The sequence below is a fragment of the Anomaloglossus baeobatrachus genome, chromosome 3 (assembly GCF_048569485.1).
Source record: "Anomaloglossus baeobatrachus isolate aAnoBae1 chromosome 3, aAnoBae1.hap1, whole genome shotgun sequence".
Classification (NCBI taxonomy): Eukaryota; Metazoa; Chordata; class Amphibia; order Anura; family Aromobatidae; genus Anomaloglossus; species Anomaloglossus baeobatrachus.
This window is the reverse complement of record NC_134355.1, coordinates 152,407,306-152,427,455: the sequence shown is the minus strand read 5'-3', so window position 1 is coordinate 152,427,455 and position 20,150 is coordinate 152,407,306. Positions and strand designations below refer to the sequence as shown.

Here is a 20,150-nt window from a genome sequence, read left to right as displayed (position 1 = left end):
ACCGCCTTCGTCAGGATAATGAGGACTACCTAATAGAAGGTTTACTAGCCCCCTAGTGATAATCTCCTGTTGAAAAAGTTTATAAAAATACTACAGTTAAGCGCTAAGTGACATCGCTGGAATAAGGATCTCTGCCTCTATATTATTAGTATTGTACTCTGAGATTAAGCGACAAAATACTTGACAGATTCACTTACTAAAAAAAAAAAGTGGTTTTTTTTTTGTTTTTTTTTTTTTATCTGGAGCATAAACTCTGCTGCCTGGGTAGAAGGCATATTAGCTGTAAGGAGATCCAGGAGCTTTCAAAGATGTCAATCTCCTCTTGGACATGAGGCAAAAGTGAAAATGTCCATCATTGGGAGACACTCAGTGGAGAAAAAGGCACAGGACCAAAGTTAAAACAAAGGGAAGGGATATCCATTTTTCAAGGTGGGAATGTATTCTTAAGTGATCTTGTTGGGGTCACGGAATTTGTTACGCACATCCGGTCGCTTTAGCGATGCCATTGCGTGTGACACCTATATGCGATTTTGCATCATTGCAAAAACGTGCAAAATCGCTCATCGGTGATGTCGCGGGCGGGGAGCACGCCGTCGCTGCTGCACTCTCGCTAACGTTCGGATCCGGCGCTGCTGCTCGGTGGCTCGAGCGGTGGGCCGGATCCGGGGACTCGAGCGGCGCTCCTCGCCCGTGAGTGAAAGGGGTGGTTGGTTTGGGGGATTTAGTCTGTGACGCCACCCACGGGTCGTGGTGAAGATGGGCACCACCGCTGCTGGTGACGGGGATCCCGGGAGCGATGGTAAGGATCAGCTGGGATGTTGTTTTCCCCCTCCGTGGGTAGGGGTCGGGGGTCCTGGGGCCCGGTGATGTTGTTGTGACGGGGAGGCAGGGTTGGTGAGATGCAGGGTTGCAGGGACAGCGTGGCGCGGTGCCGGATGGCACAGGTGTACTCAGCAAGAAAGGTACAAAGTCCTCGGTAAACCAAACTGCTGGATGGACGGGTCCCGCAGCCGGCTGCAGTGCTTCTCCCTGGACAGGTGATGGCGGCTGTCTTTCCTTGCATCTTGATGTTCTCTTTCTGACTACTATGGATTCCCAACGGTAGTCCACTCCCCGGTGTATGGGTACCGGAGGAGCCCGTTTGCCCGCAGACGCTGGCCCTTGGGTCTCTAGCCTTAGGCGGTAGCTGTATACCCTCACGGTGTGGGCTGTTGCCTTCAATTGGGACTTTTGCTGTTGTGAAACCCCTTGGGTTCCAGTCACATTCGGATCTGACTATTGTCGGCGGCTCCCAGCCTGGTCGGGGTCCGATGGCCCTGCCTGTGTGTGCTGGCTTCATTTCGCTCCCCGGTCGGTACCGGCGGTCCATCACCCGTCCCCAGTCCTACGGTTCCGCGTTGCTCCACCACTCCTGCAGACGGCCACCATCGTCTGCCAACCTTGCTGTTAGTGCCTGGGCCACAAACCCAGACACCCAAGTGCTTACTCCTCTCACTTCACACTCCTACACTGAACTGCTGAACTCAACTGTCACTTTTCCCGCCCCCCAGGCCTGTGAACTCCTTGGTGGGTGGGGCCAACCGCTTGGCTCCGCCCCACCTGGTGGGGCCATCAGACACTGGAGAGAGGCAACAAGGGTTTATGTTTGGCTGGTGTCCCTGTTTAATGGGGGTGGGGGGGTGTTTGTATGTTATCTGTGATGACCTGGCTAGGCCAGGGCGCCACAGGTGACATGGGGGTCCATTCTCTAATATCGTTGCTGCAGCAGTAATGAAGTTCCTCGTCCCTGCGGCAGCACACTTCGGTACGTGTGACACCGCAGGAACGAGGAACCTCTCCTTACCTGCCTCCCACCCGCAATGCGGAAGGAAGGAGGTGGGCAGGATGTTCGTCCCTCTCATCTCAGCCCCTCCACTTCTTTTGGGCATCGGTTCAGTGACGCTGCTGTGACGTCGCTGTGACGCTGAACGAACCGCCCCCCTTAGAAAGGAGGTGTTTCGCCGCTCACAGCGACGTCTCAGGGCAGGTAAGTAGTGTGACCGGTCTGGGCGATGTTGTGCGCCACGGGCAGCGATTTGCCCATGTCGCACAACCGATTGGGGAGGGTACCCACGCTTGCGATATCGGTACCGATATCGCAGCGTGTAAAGTGGCCTTTAGGATATGTTGTGTAATGTTGGCATTCTATTTGTTTAATATGTGCAGATTTTGTACTAAAGATACTGGAGATTTGATCCCTAGACACAAAACCCAGATCTGATGGAAAATAACTATACATAGGATAGTCTATTTCCAGCCTTACGATTGCTTACCCCATGGTAAAAAGCCAACACAAACCAGGAAACTTTTTATCTTTTGAGCTCCATTTTACTATTTTAAGCCAAATTAAGAAAAACTAAAAAAAAAGTTTCCTGAAAATCTGCGCTTTATTTAATAGTGGACGTTGATCTGCTTGCATATAATATTTATGAACTCCAAAAGAAAGAGATTGTGTATTTTTATATAGAAATATGGGTGAGGTTTATTTTATATGGTTTCCGTGGGTTCATGCATCTAACAGAAATTGATGAGAATGTGTCAGTGACGTTAATAGAAATCATCAGATATTATTTTTCAGACTTGTAGCTGTTACCTGTGGTCATCCTGCTACAACCAATTATACTAGTAGCGTGAAGCTTTGGATGTGTCATATTTCCTTTCTTTTCTCTCCCCTCTAAGGCCATCTGGATATGGTTACTGACATTTTGTTTTTGCATAGTCCGCTATGCCTGAGGTTTTTGCATTTGACTAAATTTGACCTTTTTTTGCAGCAAAGTGTGTGTGTGTGTGTGTGTGTGTGTGTGCGTCTTATTGCTGCTCTTCTGAAAACAAGATAACCTCTTATGTGTCTTTAGGGACTTGTATGGGATAATGTGATACTATGGTGACCTAGTGAGCGGCGTGGTAGTGCATTATCACCTATTTCCCAACTAACTGAAAAATACAGATTTCCCTTGAAAAAGGACTGGAAGCCTGAAATTAGACATGCCAAATTCTTATCTTCCCCTACATCCATGGGGGGGGGGGAGTCGTGAAGCCCCATATACTGACTGTCCACCGAGCCTGCTGATATCAGCTTTGTCCTACTTTAGTCTGTTTATAAATCTTTACCCTCATTGCAAGGGTATGTGCACATTGACTATTTGCCAGGTACACATGTAAGTGATACCATAGAAAGTATGTAAATGGCTCTTGAGCTGAAAGAAAAATGTGTGAATAAATAAATTCCTTAACAAACCCTTCTATTTTTTTCCTTTGTCAAATATTGTAGATTTAAATCCACTAAGTGGCATGTCTGGAATGTACGGCCTAAACTGTATTTCATATAGCCAGACTTTACATTGGGCGTCTGCCCATATGCATTGCCATGTTTTACTATGACAGACACCAGATGACTGCCCCTTAAGTCTACTAAAAACAAAAATCAAGCTTTGACATCGACCTTTGTGGCCACGTTCTGCGTCTTATCACAGTAAGCACTGTAGTATGTGTAAGAAAGCTGGCTTAACACGCAAAGTCACATCATCGGATTTTTAAAACACTACCCCACCATGTGTCCTCATAGCGTCTTGTAGGTATGCTAGGTATTCACGTCACAACAATTTGTACTGTGCATTTTGTCATGTTACTCTTGTGAAAATGAAAACTATGGCGCTAAAGAACATATTTGTAGAAAAAGTAAAATATTCAGGAAATGAGTATGATGGAAGTCAGTGATTAGGCAGTTCAGCTCTCCTCCAACATCCAACCAACCATAAACAACATTTTCAATGGGAGGGTTTTTATTTTTTTTTTCCCCTTTAACACATTCCATCCAAAAATGTTTTAACCCCAGTGAGAGCCATTCAGAGACTGCAAATGGCTCGCACTGGGGTGCCTGCTCACATCATGCAGTGAAGAAAGCCTGTGCTTTGTAGTCATTGTTTTACAGATGACACATCTGAGCGCCCGCCATAATCGGCCGAGCACCCAGAGTACTTTAGCATCCCGATGCTCGATTGAGTACCGAACATGGTGAGCACACTCACTCAACACTAATAATGATACAACTAATAGGGTGGTACGGTGGCTCAGTGGTTTGCACTGCAGTCTTGCAGCGCTGGGGTCCTGGTTTCAAAGGTTATTCCTATGTGAGATGTAATGAAAAATGTTATCTCCCTGCAGAGCAATTACAAGTTGCTTAAAAGGTTTTTCCATGAACAAAGCTAATTTTAAAGTTGATTATAATCAACAGATCTTTGATTGAGAAGTTCCACAATTGGATGTGTTTAAAAAATATATGTAATTTTTCCTGTGATAATCTTCTAAATGTGCCCCAGCTGTATACTGTGTAATGATCGTTTCGGATCATGCAGGGACATAATCTTATTATACCATATCTCTGAGCAGGAGAGGATGAAAATGAGAGTATACAGACATTACAGCGGGGGATCATAGATGATTCTTTTTGTGAGGTAAAACATTTCCCTGCTTGTTTTTAAAAAATGTTTTACCTCAAAGATTGAATTATTTGTGACTATATGCTGTAATGTCTGTATACTTTATTTCCTCCCCCACCCAGGAGATGTGGTATGATTAGACCATGTCCCTGTACGGTCCGACACGACCATTACACAGCACATAACAGGGGCACATATTTAATATTATCTCAGCACAGTGACATTTCTTTAACACATCCAATTGTGGAAATTATTATGCCAAGATATATTGAGCAAAATGATGTTTGTTCTTGGGAAAACTATTTTAGGCCACTTTCACACGTCCTTGTATCCGGTACGTGTTTGGTCCTTTTCCTCACGTACCGGAGACACGGGCACACGTAGACCCATTAAAATCAATGGGTCTGCACTTACGTGCGTGTTCTGCCATGGACTGTGTGTACGTGTAGAGCATATGTGTGTCCGTGTGCTCCACACGTCAACATATCAGTTTTTCTCTGGCATCACGGGTGTTGTCACACGGAACGCAAGCGGACCACACGGAGGTGTTCAGTGTGACACGCACCGGAGAAAACACACGTGTTTAAGAAAAAAAACAAAAACTACTCAGCTTCTCCAGCCCTCCTGTCTCTGCCACTGCTGTCACTTGCTTCCGACTGCTGCTCATTATGCTCATTGAATATTCACATCACTGCGGCCGGAAGCTGCAGAAGCGGGGAGTTGGCAGGACCGGAGATTGAAGATCAGCACCACGGACAGCGACTCCAGGGACAGGTGAGCAGAAAGTTCCCGTTCTCTGTGTGTTATCACGGATAACACACAGACAACACATGTAGGTCATAAACACGGCTCACGGAGGGCAAAACGCACCTCTGACACGTCCATGAAAAACGTGCGTGGTTTTTCACGAACGTGTGAAAGAGGCCTTAAGCACAGTTGACAAGTGTGATTACTGACCCGCTCAGTATCAAATAGTTTGAAGACAAGCAGATTATGGACATGGATTACTGGAACCATGTCCTTTGGTCTGATGAGACCAAGATAAACTTATTTCGCTCAAATGATGTCAAGTGTGTGTGTGCGCGCGCGTCGGCAATCTGGTGAGATGTACAAAAACAAGTGTCTTTCCTACAGTCAAGCATAGCGGTTGGGGTGTCATGATTTGGTGCTACATGAGAGATGCCTGCAATGGGGAGCAACAGTTAATTGAGGGAACCATGATGAATGCAAACATGTACTGTGACATATTGAAGCAGAGCATGATCCCTTCGTATTCCAACGTAACGACCCCAAACACACCTCCAAGACTGCCTTGCTAAAGAAACTAAGGGTGAAAGGGATGGATAGGCCAAGCCAGATGTAAATGCTATTGAGCATCTGTGCTGGAGGTGGAGGAGCGCAAGGTCTCTAACATCCACCAGCTCCGTGATGTCGTTATGGAGGATGGAAGAGGTTTCCAGTAGCTCCTGTGATGCTCTAGTGAACTCTATGCCCAAGACAGTTCTTGAAAATAATGGTGGCCACCCAATATATTGACATTGAGCACAATTTGACCGTTTTCACTTGTACTCATTTTTGTTGCCAGTGGTTTAAACTCTAATTTCACACCAAATTTATACTGTTATACAAGCTGTACACTGACTGCTTTGTATCAAAGTGATATACTGTATCTTCAATGTTGTCCCATGAAAAAGGGTACAATAAAAATGGGAGGCGTGTACTCACTTTTGGGATATATTGTATATATTTACGTCTTAGTTTTAACCTTGCTGCAAACACTTGGTGAAGAAATGATAACAGTCACATTATCTTCCTGCTGGAAATGAATTGGTTCAGAGTTCACTGTCTTCCACAGGTTTCTAAGCTCTTCCTTTCCTGACTTTGCAAATGTCCAGCTGCACTGAGACTATTTTTTTGTTTACGGGCGGAGAGTAAGTGGCAGTGAGCAGTGCGCACTTTCTATTTCCCCTTGCATTGTTCACACACTTGAGCCCTGTGTTCTGGAGCCATCACTAAATTATGGGAGCAAGGCAAGCAAAGGTGGTCCACAGTCATCTGTGATAATGAATTTGACCTTGTCTGTTTTTCTGTAGTTGACTTTCTGCTGGTTAAATCCCAGCCGTGTAGAGCTTCTTGAGCCGTGTAGAGCTTCTTGAGCCGTGTAGAGCTTCTTGATGGACTCATTTCACATGTTGTATTTGGAAATATTCATGAGATTTATGGAAAGTAACTGTAAATAGCCTGTTACTCAACACATTCTTACTTTTATTAAAGGGAACCAAACATCAGGATTTTCGTGTATAAGCTGCAGCCAGTGCAGTACTGGCACTATCATGCACAGTGTGTACATACCGTCAGGGGGCAGCTCGGGTGTTTAGGCAGTGAAATACAACTTTATAAAGTTTGAAATTTCGTGCACTTTTTGATTGACGTGTGCACCTCTGCAGATAATGTCGGGGCGGGTTATGCAGGAGTTCCCCGCCCCCCACCAGCCTGTTCCTCCCTCTCTCCTGATGTCCGGGCGGGTTATGCACGTGTTCCCCGCCCCCCCCGCGCCGCCTGTTCCTCCCTCCCTCCCTCTGGCTGTATGTAAATATCTAATCTTCAGAAACATGGCGCCGGAGTGGGCCTCTGCGCATAGCGCTTATCTCCGGCGCCATGTTTCTGAATCCCCTGCATTACACAACTTGGTGTCTGAGAGGGCGGCGCCACAGCGATGTCACACCGGCTGGTGTGTTGGCCCGGTGTCCTGGGGCGGCACGATACAGGAGCAGCAGGTAATCACGTCCTCCGGTCAGCTGTTCTGTCCTGTTCTAATCGCGCGCGCTCCCGGGGTCACAACGGGCTGTGAAGAAACGAGGGCGCATGCGCCGCCCTCTCAGACACCAAGTTGTGTAATGCGGGGGCTTCAGAAACATGGCGCCGGAGATAAGCGCTATGCGCAGAGGCCCACTCCGGCGCCATGTTTCTGAAGATTAGATATTTACATACAGCCAGAGGGAGGGAGGGAGGAACAGGCGGCGCGGGGGGGCGGGGAACACGTGCATAACCCGCCTGGACATCAGGAGAGAGGGAGGAACAGGCTGGTGGGGGGGCGGGGAACTCCTGCATAACCCGCCCGGACATCAGGAGAGAGGGAGGAACAGGCTGGTGGGGGGGCGGGGAACTCCTGCATAACCCGCCCGGACATTAACAGAGAGGTGCACACGTCAATCAAAAAGTGCACGAAATTTCAAACTTTATAAAGTTGTATTTCACTGCCTAAACACCCGAGCTGCCCCCTAATGGTATGTACACACTGTGCATGATAGTGCCAGTACTGCACTGGCTGCAGCTTATACACGAAAATCCTGATGTTTGGTTCAGTTTACAGGCTTGTTCCCATCTTCATAGATTGATGTAATCTTTTATGGCTTACCAAAATGCTTATTTTTTACAATTTATTGGTTCGTAACATTTGCAGCTCTTCCGTGATATTAGCACTTTTGTGTTTTTGTTTATTTACGGTTTGTTGCCTAGAAGACGGACCACTTCTGCTGTCTTGTTTGTAAGCAATAGACTTAAACTGGCTGGGATTAATAAGATTCAAGAGAAAAGGGCTTGGAAGCATTCAGTATGGTTTGCTATCTATCAGCAGTGGTCGGTATCCAAGGAAACGAGTTGTAAACAGTGTTTAGCATCTCAAGAACAGCTGAAAATTTGAATAAATAGTAAATTACAGAATTGCTTAGATTTTCCTATTAATATATTATCATTCGTGGCTTTCTCGTCAGCCTGTATTTTGCCACTCGACAGTTACTACTTGTTAAAGAGGTCTGTGGGAAATCTGCTTAAATAACTCAACTATAGAAGGCTAGGCAAATCAGACCCACTGCCAACCAGCTTTTAGTTAACATATTATCACAGCACCCATCCAATTGAATGGACATCTATGGAATAGCGAGCTACATCCAGTCCTCCAGAGTAGGAACTGCTGTTTGGCTGTCCACTTTGGGTAATGTAGTGTGGTTCAAAGGGGGAAGATCTAAATGTTATCAGTATGTTCCTAATAGGGCAAATGGTCATGGGTTGCATTAACGTTACCTGCACAATAATGGCATGGGCTCAGTACTGAGATATGGTTGTTAGGATTTTATTTACAACTTTCCCTATTTACTCCCAGTCATTGGGGGGACAGTGCAGCTTAAGGCTATGTGCGCACTAGAAAGTGCCTTGTTCTTAAGAAAAAAACGGACCCTCTGAAAGAATCCCGCACCCGCAGTAAAACCGCACCCGCGTTTTTGCCACCATTTGCAGCGGTTTTGGTACGGATTTACCGCGGATTTTCCACAAGTTGGTCCCTGCAGATTTTTACCATGATCTATGGCAAAAACCTGCAGAAAAGAAGGGACATGCTCATTAATTCCGCAGCGGAAAATCAGTGAGCGCACAGCATTTTTAAAAACCCATAGGTTTTGCTGGGGAATTGACTGCAGCAATGTTAGACACATTTTCTGCAGCAAGTCCACAGCAAATTCGAGGCAAAATCCACGGTAAATCCGCAGCGTGTGCACAGGGCCTAACAGTCGCCGCTTACTACAGTGATTGGGCTGTAATTGCTCTTCTTGAACCATGATGGACAGTCTGCTTTGCAGCGTTTGTGTAGAGCCGTATATCTATCAAAGTGCAAGGGGGGAGTGACTATAATGTGATCACTCTTTAGTGAGGTTTTATTTCAGAAATTATGTGCAAGTAAAGTTCAAGCAATACACTGCTATTTGATTGACAGGTGCAACAGGAAGAGAATATGTGGGTCAGGTCTTGCTATGCATTCCACTCCTGTCTGCCTACGCCGGAATTAACATCTATGGCAACAGGGGGAGGAAGGCCAGGCAGGCAGGAATAAATACCAAGACCCGACCCGCTGTTGCACCTGTCAATCAAATAGCAGTGCATTTCTGGAACTTTACTTGCACATATTTCAGAAATAAAACACCCTATCTCTGAACAAAAGATATGCGTACATTCAGCATCCTAGCGTCAGCATAGTACTGGCTTTACTTAATATATGAAAATCATGATTGTTGGTTCCCTTTAAAAACCCTTCTGCTGTCCCCGATAACGGGAATAAAGACTCTGACAATCAGGATTTGGCCCAAATGCTGTAAGCCTGCATACAAGGGCAAATTGGTAAAGTCTTCAAAAAGAAGGATCAACTCTGTAAATATTAAAGGAGTTGTACAGGACTTTAACATTGATGACCGAACCTTGCAATAGGTCATCAATGTCTGATTGCTTGGGTGCAATACCTTGCACCCCTACCGATCAGCTGTTTCTAGTGCAGGGTTGCCAACCGTCCAGAAATTCCAAGACAGTCCGTAAAAATAGAGCACTTTTTTTGCTCTGTCCGTAAAAAAAAACATGTAAGGGGTCTGTGATTTCTTGAAGCTGAAGAAACTTATACAGATTATTTTTATTTGTAATTATCATAATTTTACAGTGAAGGCGGCTGATGTCTTCATAGGAGAATTTTGGGCTGTAGACATGGATCACTTCTCATGAGTTCTTATGGTTTTACAATGTGCCCGTAAAAAAGTCTGTCCATGATTTCTTGATGAGCTGTCCAGACGAAATTAAAAGTCAAGTTGGAAACCCTGTCCTAGTGTGCCGCCAGCCCAAACTACTTAGCCTTAGCTGTTGAGCTGCACAACACAACTCCGTCAACTATATAGTGGCCATGTTTGGGTATTGCATATCCGCCACCTATTCCAATCAATAGGGGGCTGATGTTCAGTACCTGGCCGTAGCCACTATTCAACTTAGCCATGTTGCGCAGCTTTGCAACTGATTTGTTCCAGCCGGCCGACCCAAATATAGGTCATCATTGTTAACAACCTCTTTAAGTCTTTGCATAAACTAGATGTATTTGTTATTAAACTTAAAAATTCATGAAATGCTGATAATTGTACTTGAGTAACCATAGAAATGTCTGAATAAAGGATCTAAAAACACGGATGCAGCAAATTTTGGGAAAAACTAAATGTGTCTATCTCAAAACTATAGCCCCTGCTGTACATGTTATTTGCCCCATAAGGCCCATGAATTGATCAAAACCGATTTTGTGTAGCTTGTTTAATTGGTTTCCCCTGAAAACATCCCTCAGCTTGGTGATTGCGTGAATCTTTTCACAATATAGTTTGCCTATTCGTTTTTATGATGATCCTTTTAATGGTTTCCTTAATCTAGTAGTTAGTGAAGTAACATTATATTGAACTCTCAGATGTCCCACGGGGCCACATTTGTTGATATTTTCTTTGGCACTTGGATTTGGAAAGAGGAAATAATATAGAAGTGAGTGTGGTGTGTGTGTGTGTGTGTATGATCATAGGCAAGTTTCCAAGTAGAATAGTTTGGCTCCGTGCATTGTTTTCTTCTCATTTGTCTCCGCTTCGTTTCCTATGCAGTGCGTTGCCTTCATCCTTGCAGCCTTAGAACTGTATCCTGTTTCCTTCCCTCATCCATCGTCACTCTTTGACATTCTTGGAGCTGTCCTTGTTGGGTTGCTAAAGAGCCATCAAATTTTAACAATTTTATTTGTGAAAACCTTTCCTGCATTGATACGTCTCATCCCGTAAAATTGACTTATACTCTCCTATTTCTCACTATGAATGATTATTAGTTCTCTGTAGTTCTACAGTTACCTTCCCACCAGATCTACGTCAGTTGGAATCATCATGTCAGTGGGCAGCATGGAGGTGAAATGTTAAGGGAATATATTTGGGAAAACTTGTCATGACTGGACTGCCCCTTTAAATTATCTTTGATGGTGCTAACATTTTGGACAACAAAGCTGAGAATTGTTAAACCATATTTTATTTCATTTACATAGTTCTTTCTATCGAAAGGCTGAATAATGGAAGTGATTTGAATCCTTTTGCTCTCCTCTCTCCCTTTTTCATCTCTAGTGACGGAAGCTGGTTTTGGTGCAGATATTGGCATGGAGAAGTTTTTTAACATTAAGTGCAGAGCCTCTGGCTTGGTTCCCAATGCAGTCGTGCTTGTGGCTACTATTAGAGCTTTGAAGATGCATGGAGGAGGACCAAATGTGAGTTTCAAAAATATACCCTGCCTCTGTGTGAATTTAAGATGTTTAATTAAAATATAACTATCACAAAGTGTTTGTAAGTATTACATTTGTGGTACATTAAACCCACTTCCTTTACTTGATGAATACATACATCAGTGTTGAGCAGGTCAGGAACTTTGAGGAAGATCCACAAGCAGAGCCTGCTCAACAGAGGGCAGATGCTGGCAATATTTTACAGCCGACATCTGCCTCTAAGGCTATGTGCGCAGTGGGCGTTTTTTGCAGCGTTTTTGAGCGTTTTTGGGCTCCAAACTGCATGACTTTACTTCCTCAGCAAAGTCTTAAGAGTTTTCATTTTTGCTGTCCGCACACACCTTTTTTTTATTTTTAGCTGCGTTTTTGAGCTAAAAAAAAAAAATGGACATGTCAATTCTTTCCTGCGTTTTTCACCCATGCAATGCATTGGAAAGACGCAGCAAAATGCACTGTAACACGGTAAAAATGCATGCGTTTTTACCATTGCGTTTTTGCCACGGGTGCATATATGTGCCTTTTTTGCGGCCAAAGACGCAGCCTTTTTGAGAAGTGCAAAAACGTCCTAGTGCGCACATAGCCTAATAGCAGCGATTTGCTGCTGTTAACCTCTTATATGCCACTGACCGTCACTGACAGCATCATTTAAGTGCTGCAATCCAGCCTGATGGCTAGTTCAGGTGCCAATCAGCCCTTTCATGATGCAATCACAAGGAGCCAATGGGTTTCCCTGATGGCTGGGGTCCAGATAATGGCTCCCGCCCCTGTCATGAGTTCTGTTCTGTGACATGCGGCCTGTGGTATTGCTGCATATAATACAAGCGATCAAATGATCGAAGGTTCAAGCTCCCTAAGGGGACTAGCAATGTGAAAATTAAGAAAGAAACATGTTTAGAAAAATATTTAAAATTTGGATCACCCTTGCCTTTAACAAAGAATTGTAAAAAATATATATTCATGTTCAAGATTGCTGCGTCTAGAAAAGACCGATGTATCAAATTATAAAATGAAGCCAATCGGTAAATGCCACAACGAGAACAAAAATCAATACACCACGTGCAGGTGTTTTGGCCGTCGTCAGGATGCGTTGATATCTCTGCTTGCAGGCACTGAATGGGAATAGTGATCAAATAAAATAATGAATATAGTGACAAACTGTAAAGCTTTTGATTTACGAGAGATGAAGGCGGAGACCAGCCAGAAGAGAAGACCATTGTAATATCTTTCATGATGAGATTTGATGTGAAGTTACTGGGCCCCAGCCTGTCTTGTAAACCGGCCAGGTTATTATGAGCATGTTAATGAGAAATGATTATAGTAACCTTGTGAGAATCTATTTTGCCAAAAAAAATGTTCCCTCAATTGCCAAAAAATATTGTCCACCATTCAAACTGGAAAGCAAAGGTTGTATGCAGAGGATGACAACATTGCAGGTGGCAAAATACAGAAGGGAACATGTCACCACAATTTCACCTTTAACATGTAACTTTAAATGGGTTACCCAGCACTGTTGTGCCCAGCGCCAAATTTTGCTGCCACAGAGCGGTCACCTGCTGCTCCTGCCGATGATACAGCGGCTTCCCCTGATGTCACAGTGACAAAGCAGCGGCTTCTTTTTTGCTCTACTTTGTTGATGAGACGTGAGTGCAGATGTCATGTGACGTACGGCTCCCCACTGTCTAACTGCGGGAAGCTGGTTGTCAATCAACATGACGCCAGCAGGCATGCCCCATCCTCAGAGTAACTCAGAAGAGCCACTCTGTTGTTGTGGAGTCTCTTCTGTTAGAAACTACCCGCCTGTTCATTTTTAGGCACATCGTAAAAGAAAAATATTCATGGACAACATCTTTAACCCCTTTACGTCATCTAGGGTTCATTTACGGTGCAAGTCGGAAGTGAGTGTATCGAGCGGATTCGCAGGGTGAGATACCATACTCTGCAGGTAACGGCTGTGTGTTACAGCCAGGATCTGCCTTTAACAATTGGGGGTGGAGTGAAACCCGCCATTGTTAACCTGTGAAATCCTGCTGACAAACTCTGAAAGCGGGATTTAACATTTGCCAGCATGGGGGCGCACTATGTTAACTGTACATGTCACTTGATTGCCGGTTGTCAATGGGTTACTATGACAGTAGGGGATCCGCTAAAGACCTCCGTGCTTCTCTTAGCACTCCATTTAGTCCAAGGCTTCAAAGGAGATTGTGATTTTTCACTATATTCAGCACTGCTATGGCATTGCTGTATATAACACAAGCGATCAGATAATTGCAGCTTCAAGGCACCCAGGGGGCTATTAACCCTTCACCACCTGGCGATTTTTCGGTTTTTCTTTTTCCTCCCTTTCTTCCAAGAGCCATAACTTTTTTATTTTTATGTTAGTGTTGCCATATGAGGGCTTGCTTGCTACTTGATGAGCTGTACTTTAGAAGAAAAAAAAAACATTAATTTTACCACATAAGTGTACTGGAAAACTGGGAAATTGCAAAAAAAAATGCAATACCACATTTATTTTTTTTTTTAAATTATATTATTATTTACCATGTTCACTTTATAGTAAAACTGACGTGGCAATATGATTTTCCAGGTCAGTACGAACCCGTAGGTGCGAAATATGTATAGTTGGTTTTTGGTTTGCCTTTTTTTTTCTAATTCAATTGCTGGAAAAAATTCATAAATTTGTGAAAAAAAAAATAAAAATTAAAATTGCGTTTTTGTCACTATTTTCCGAGACCCGGAACGTTCTCATCTTTTAAGATCTGGGGCTTTATGATGACTTATTTTTGCGCTTTGATCTGAGGTTTATCAAATGCCATTTTTGCATAGAGGCAATGTTTTGATCGCCTGTTACTGCATTTTATTGTAATGTTGCGGCGGCCAAAAAAAACCCCTGTAATTCTGGCATTTCTAGATACTTTTTTTCGTTACTCTGTTTACCAATTTAGATCAATTTATGTTATAATTTGAAAGATTGGATATTTTTGAATGTGACGATACCAAATGTGTTTTTGTTTTTTTTTTTGTTTTTGTTTTTTTAATTTTCAACGAGGCACGCTAGCGCATTAAATCCCACTGTCCGAGATTGACAGTGGGAATTAACTGGTTAACAGCCCAGGTGGAATTCCGATCTGTCCACTGCTGTTAGGCCCTGTGACCACAGGAGTACGTACCTGCGGACTTTTCCTGCAAGTATTTCCGCAGGTTCACGCAGCAACTCCCCGGAATCTGCAGCTATCCATTGATGCGGTATTTCTGCGGAATTGTTAAGGTAAACCTGCAGAAACAGTGCGGATTTCCCACCCTGTATCTCCATAGTGGAAAGGCAAGAATTCTGCAGATAATTCCGCATGAATAATTGACCATGAAGTTACATGCGGCTGCAGGAAATCCGCAGCATTTTCCGCAGGTGCAAATACCGCACCATTGATACAGCACTCCCTAAATCCCTTAGGATAACATGGGGAGTGTCTACTTGTGTAAACCTGTGGACTTATCTGGAAAATATAGAAAATCCACGGGTTTTCCACAGCAAAATCCGCAGGTATGTTCTCCCGTGGGCACATGGCCTTAGAGGTACGTCAGCTGATTAGATTAGCCGACATACAGGGAAACATTCAGGCTGACTCGGAAGGGGTTAAAAACAGTCTCTGCAATAACACAAAAAATACTGTAACAAGCAATCAAAATATGTCTATCCCAAAATGCTGAAATTAAAAAATAAAAGTTGTTTTCTCCCTGGAAAAAAATAAGCCATGACATAGTTCGATTGACCGGTAAGTGAAAACGGTACAAGTTTGTTTGTTTTTTTTTTTTGTTCAGTAAACTTTTCATTTTTTTTTTTACCATTAAAATGAAAAAAAAACTGGACATGTTTTGTATCGCCATAATTGTACTGATGAGGAGAATCTTATTGTGAGGTAAGTTTTACCACAAAATGTACACCGTAAAAACAATTCCTCCAAAAAACATAGAATTGAGAAGTTTTTTTCACCATTTCTCCCCATTTTGTATTTTTTTTCCCATTTTTCCAGTACACCATGTTGTAGAAAGAATAAGGAAATTCAAAAGTACAACTCCTCCTGCAAAAGACAAGCTCTGACATGTAGATGGACAAAAAAAAATAAAGTTATGACTCTGGGAAGAAGGGGCGGTAATACTGAAAAGGCAAACAATGAGAATAGCAACGGGATGAAGGAGGTACCAGTACCAGGGCCAAAAATTCACTTTGGGGCCTCCCCCATGCAGTTAAAGTAATGTCATGTGACTACTCATTCATATTAAATTTGTATAATCTTATAAGTTATAGATTATTACTTATGTACAGGAGCACAAGAATACATCATCAGAAATCACAACCCTCATCAGTACAGAAATACATCACCAGAACCAACATCAGTACATGGTACATCAATTGTAATGTCTATCTCATTGAATAGGGAGTTTTTCCCTTGGACACCAGCAGTATTTGGGTCTGCAGTGTGCTATTTATCATCAGGATCCTCTCTTTGAATCAGCCATCAGGCTACAGAGGGTTTTTCTGAACCACCATTGTAGTTTACTATTGGCCTCCTGAGGAACCCACTTCTGGGAGAAACGCGTTGAGGCTTGAAATTACTATTTTATTCATATCAATGAGATAAGTTTTTGAATTTTCCTCCCTACTGTCCACCTGCCACACCAATTTATTTGTTGCACTTATCTTAGGCACTGCACCTTTTTTCCGGCAGGGACTTCAGGGGCAGCAGGGAAAGTCGTCGCAGAGTGGGGGCGCCACATCGCATTTTTAAGGTGCCAACCCCCGCTGTAAGGCAGTGCACAGATAGGTGCAGCTATTGAGGACTAGCAATCTATCCTGTGCACTTTTAGTAATCACGGTGTGGTTTTAAGTGATTTAATAAAGTATTTAAGTTTTATAGGGATAGTCTATGTGCATGTATTTTGTTATTACCTAGTTGTTATCACATAGGAGTCTTGTAATGTCAGGTCAGACCTATATTCATTTGCATCGCGTGAACCAACAGTTGCGAGTATGTCTTTAACATTGGTAAGGAGATACTAGGAGTTGTTGCTTATTAGACTGCGAACCATACAGGATCCACAGTAGTGATGAGAATTAGTATCATAAATCTACATTTACATCCAGGCACCTTTTAATAGATGAAGTTGGGATTGTACAGTTGACTCGTATGCCTTGAATATCAATAATTCATTTTTACATAGAAGCAAAAAAAGGTTGTAATCCTTATGGTTATTCTTCTGTTGCAAATATGTGAGCCACCACAGAACAAAAAAAAAAAGTAAGGAAACTAAATATTGCCAAACTTTCAATTGTATTGATGGTAAAGTGAAATAAATATCTGTATTTTCTTTTAAACTACTGATTAAATATAATGCCCATATGAGTACATGAGGCTTTTTTCATTGGATAGGTATCTCTAAATGTGAGTTTACAATGTGGTGTCATTTTATTTCAGGTCACTGCCGGGGCGCCTCTAGCGAAGGAGTACACAGAGGAGGTAATGTATATTTTTGTTACATTATGATGGGTCTATTGTCCTATCAGGGTCCGTGCCATCTGACAGCTCTTAAAAGGCAATCTAAGACACTTAGAAGTATTTATTTTAATAGGCTTATATTGGGGGATTTCAATTTAATTTTGCTTTACTGTGAAGTGTATGGAAAAGTATAATTTACAGTCTTCACGTAGACCACATTCTCGGGAAGTAGCGTGAAAGCCATTTTTCCTGGAAACTCTTGATTTGACTTTGAGCAGTGCTTATACAGTGTTAGGCTGTGTGCACACGTTGTGTAGTGTCCATTCTGAAAAATCTGCAGCGATTTGGCAGTGCATGTGCACTTCAAATCGCTGCAGAAACACTGAGTAATGGATGCAGTGTGTCTGCAGAATAATGCCGACTTCATGCGCCCATTGACAGAGTGGGAGCAGCATCCAAAGCGCACCAAATAAGTGACATGTTACTTTTTTAAGTGCAGCGATTTGGATCAAAATTTCAGCATGCAAATCGCTGCGCTCTCAAACGCAACGTGCAGATGGATTATGCACAATCTTCATAGATTGTGCTGAGGACGCATGCTTTTACGTTGCAGCGTAAACGCATGAAATGACGCAATTATGTGCGCACATAGCCTAAGTTGTCATGCCATTTTAATCAGTCATTTGTACATATTGCCACATAAAAAAAAAGAAAAAAGGGCCTGCACATCTATAGTATTAAATGATTATGCTGGTACACAATGTACTTTGTGTGTATGTGTGTGTATATATATATATATATATGTATATATATAATCACTGTGTAATTCTAATATACTCTTTTTTTTTATAATATATGCGCACACACCCCTCACATACACCGTGTGCAGAATTATTAGGCAAATTGTATTTTAGAGGATTTTTTTATTATTAATCAACAACTATGTTCTCAATCAACCCAAAAGACTCATAAATATCAAAGTTTAATATTTTTGTAAGTTGGAGTGGGTTTTTTTTTAGATTTGGCTATCTTAGATATCATCTTTTTGTGCAGGTAACTATTACTGTGCAGATTTATTAGGCAACTTAATAAAAGCCAAATATATTCCCAACTCACTTGTTTATTTTCACCAGGTAAACCAATATAACTGCACAAAATTTAGAAATAAACATTTCTGACATGCAAAAACAAAACCCCAAAAAATTAGTGACCAATATACCCACCTTTCTTTATGATGATACTCAAGAGCCTACCATCCATAGATTCTGTCAGTTGCTTGATCTGTTTACGATCAACATTGCGTGCAGCAGCCACCACAGCCTCCCAGACACTGTTCTTTATGGGGTTCAGATCAGGTGAACAAGGGGGCCATGTAATTATTTTCATCTTTTAGACCTTTACTGGCCAGCCACGCTGTGGAATAGTTGGATGCATGTGAAGGAGCATTGTTGTGCATGAAAATCATGTTTTTCTTGAACGATACCGACTTCTTCCTGTACCACTGCTTGAAGAAGTTGTCTTCCAGAAACTAGCAATAGGTCTGGGAGTTGAGCTTCACTTCATCCTCAACCCGAAAAGGTCCCACAAGTTCATCTTTGATGATACCTGCCCATATCAGTACCCCACCTTCACCTTGCTGGCGTCTGTGTCTGAGTCGGAGTGCAGCTCTCTGCCCTTTACTGATCCAGCCTCTGGCCCATCCATCTGGCCCATCAAGAGTCACTCTTATTTCATCAGTCCAAAAAACCTTTGAAAAATCAGTCTTAAGATATTTCTTGGCCCAGTCTTGACGTTTTATCTTATGTTTCTTGTTCAAAGGTGGTCGTTTTTCAGCCTTCCTTACCTTGGCCATGTCCCTGAGTAAGGCACACCTTGTGCTTTTTGATACTCCAGTAACGTTGCAGCTCTGAAATATGGCCAAACTGGTGGCAAATGGCATCTTGGCAGCTTCATGCTTGATTTTCCTCAATTCATGGGCAGTTATTTTGCGCCTTTTTTGCCCAACACACTTCTTGCGACCCTGTTGGCTATTTGCCATGAAACGCTTGATTGTTCGGTGATCACGCGTCAAAAGTTTGGCAATTTTAAGACTACTGCATCCCTTTGCAAGACATCTCACAACTTTTGACTTTTCAGAGCCCGTCAAATCTCTCTTCTGACCCATTTTACCAAAGGAAAGGAAGTTGCCTAATAATTAAGCACACCTTATACAGGGTGTTGATGTCATTACACCACACCCCTTCTCATTACAGAGATGCACATCACCTGATTTACTTAATTGGTAGTTGGCTCTCAAGCCTGTACAGCTTGCAGTAGGACATGTATAAAAAGTATCATGTGATCAAAATATTCATTTGCCTAATAAATCTGCACACAGTGTAAAGTTAGGGATATTTGGTGTCCTGGTGAAACTCTTGTAAAATGTTAACATTCATGCTACAGTAATATTTTATCATGAAAGTAGGGCATTTAAGTAGAAGTATGCAAAGGTGATTTCTTCATCTCAAACAATTTATTGTAACAACAGTGGTGGGTACAGCCCCCCACCCCCCCAAAAAAAAAAATAAAATGTCGTTTATATGTCTCAGTAACTTGTCACACGTGGCCTCGAGCATCAATTACAGCTTGACAATGGCGTGTCATGCTTTCCCCAAGTTGATTTATTCTCTGCTGAGGCATGGCATCCCACTCTTCTTGAAGGTTGGCCCTCAAATCATTGAGGGTCAGGGGTACGAAACTCTACACTGCGACTCAGCTGATGCCATAGGTTTGCTATGGGACTCAGGTCTGGAGAAAAGGCAGGTCACTCAATTTGAGATACTAAAGTCTCCAGCAGCTGTTCTTTGATTCGACCTTGATATAGAGCATTGTCATCCATGAAGATGAAATTAGGCCTGTGTTGTTCATGCAGAGGCACAATCATTGGATTAATGATGTTATTAAAATATTAGGGGCTGTCACTTTACCCTTCACAAAGTGTAGGGCCGTTCTGTACTGACTCGACACACCTGCCCCGACTGTAACACCACCACCACCAAAGGCTTGTCTAGTGACAAAAATGGCTGATGCATAGCGCTCTAC

At 42.9% G+C, this 20,150-nt stretch overlaps 1 protein-coding gene across 1 annotated transcript in view; it reads left to right on the top strand.

The window, feature by feature from the left end:
• The window catches only part of MTHFD1L (methylenetetrahydrofolate dehydrogenase (NADP+ dependent) 1 like), a 311,373-nt gene that overhangs the window by 167,626 nt on the left and 123,597 nt on the right, over positions 1 to 20,150 (top strand). Inside the window, exons 21-22 of the mRNA XM_075339530.1 lie at positions 11,423 to 11,562; positions 17,049 to 17,090. Coding sequence (XP_075195645.1) covers positions 11,423 to 11,562; positions 17,049 to 17,090 — 182 coding nt within the window. The remainder of the gene's footprint in view (positions 1 to 11,422; positions 11,563 to 17,048; positions 17,091 to 20,150) is intronic.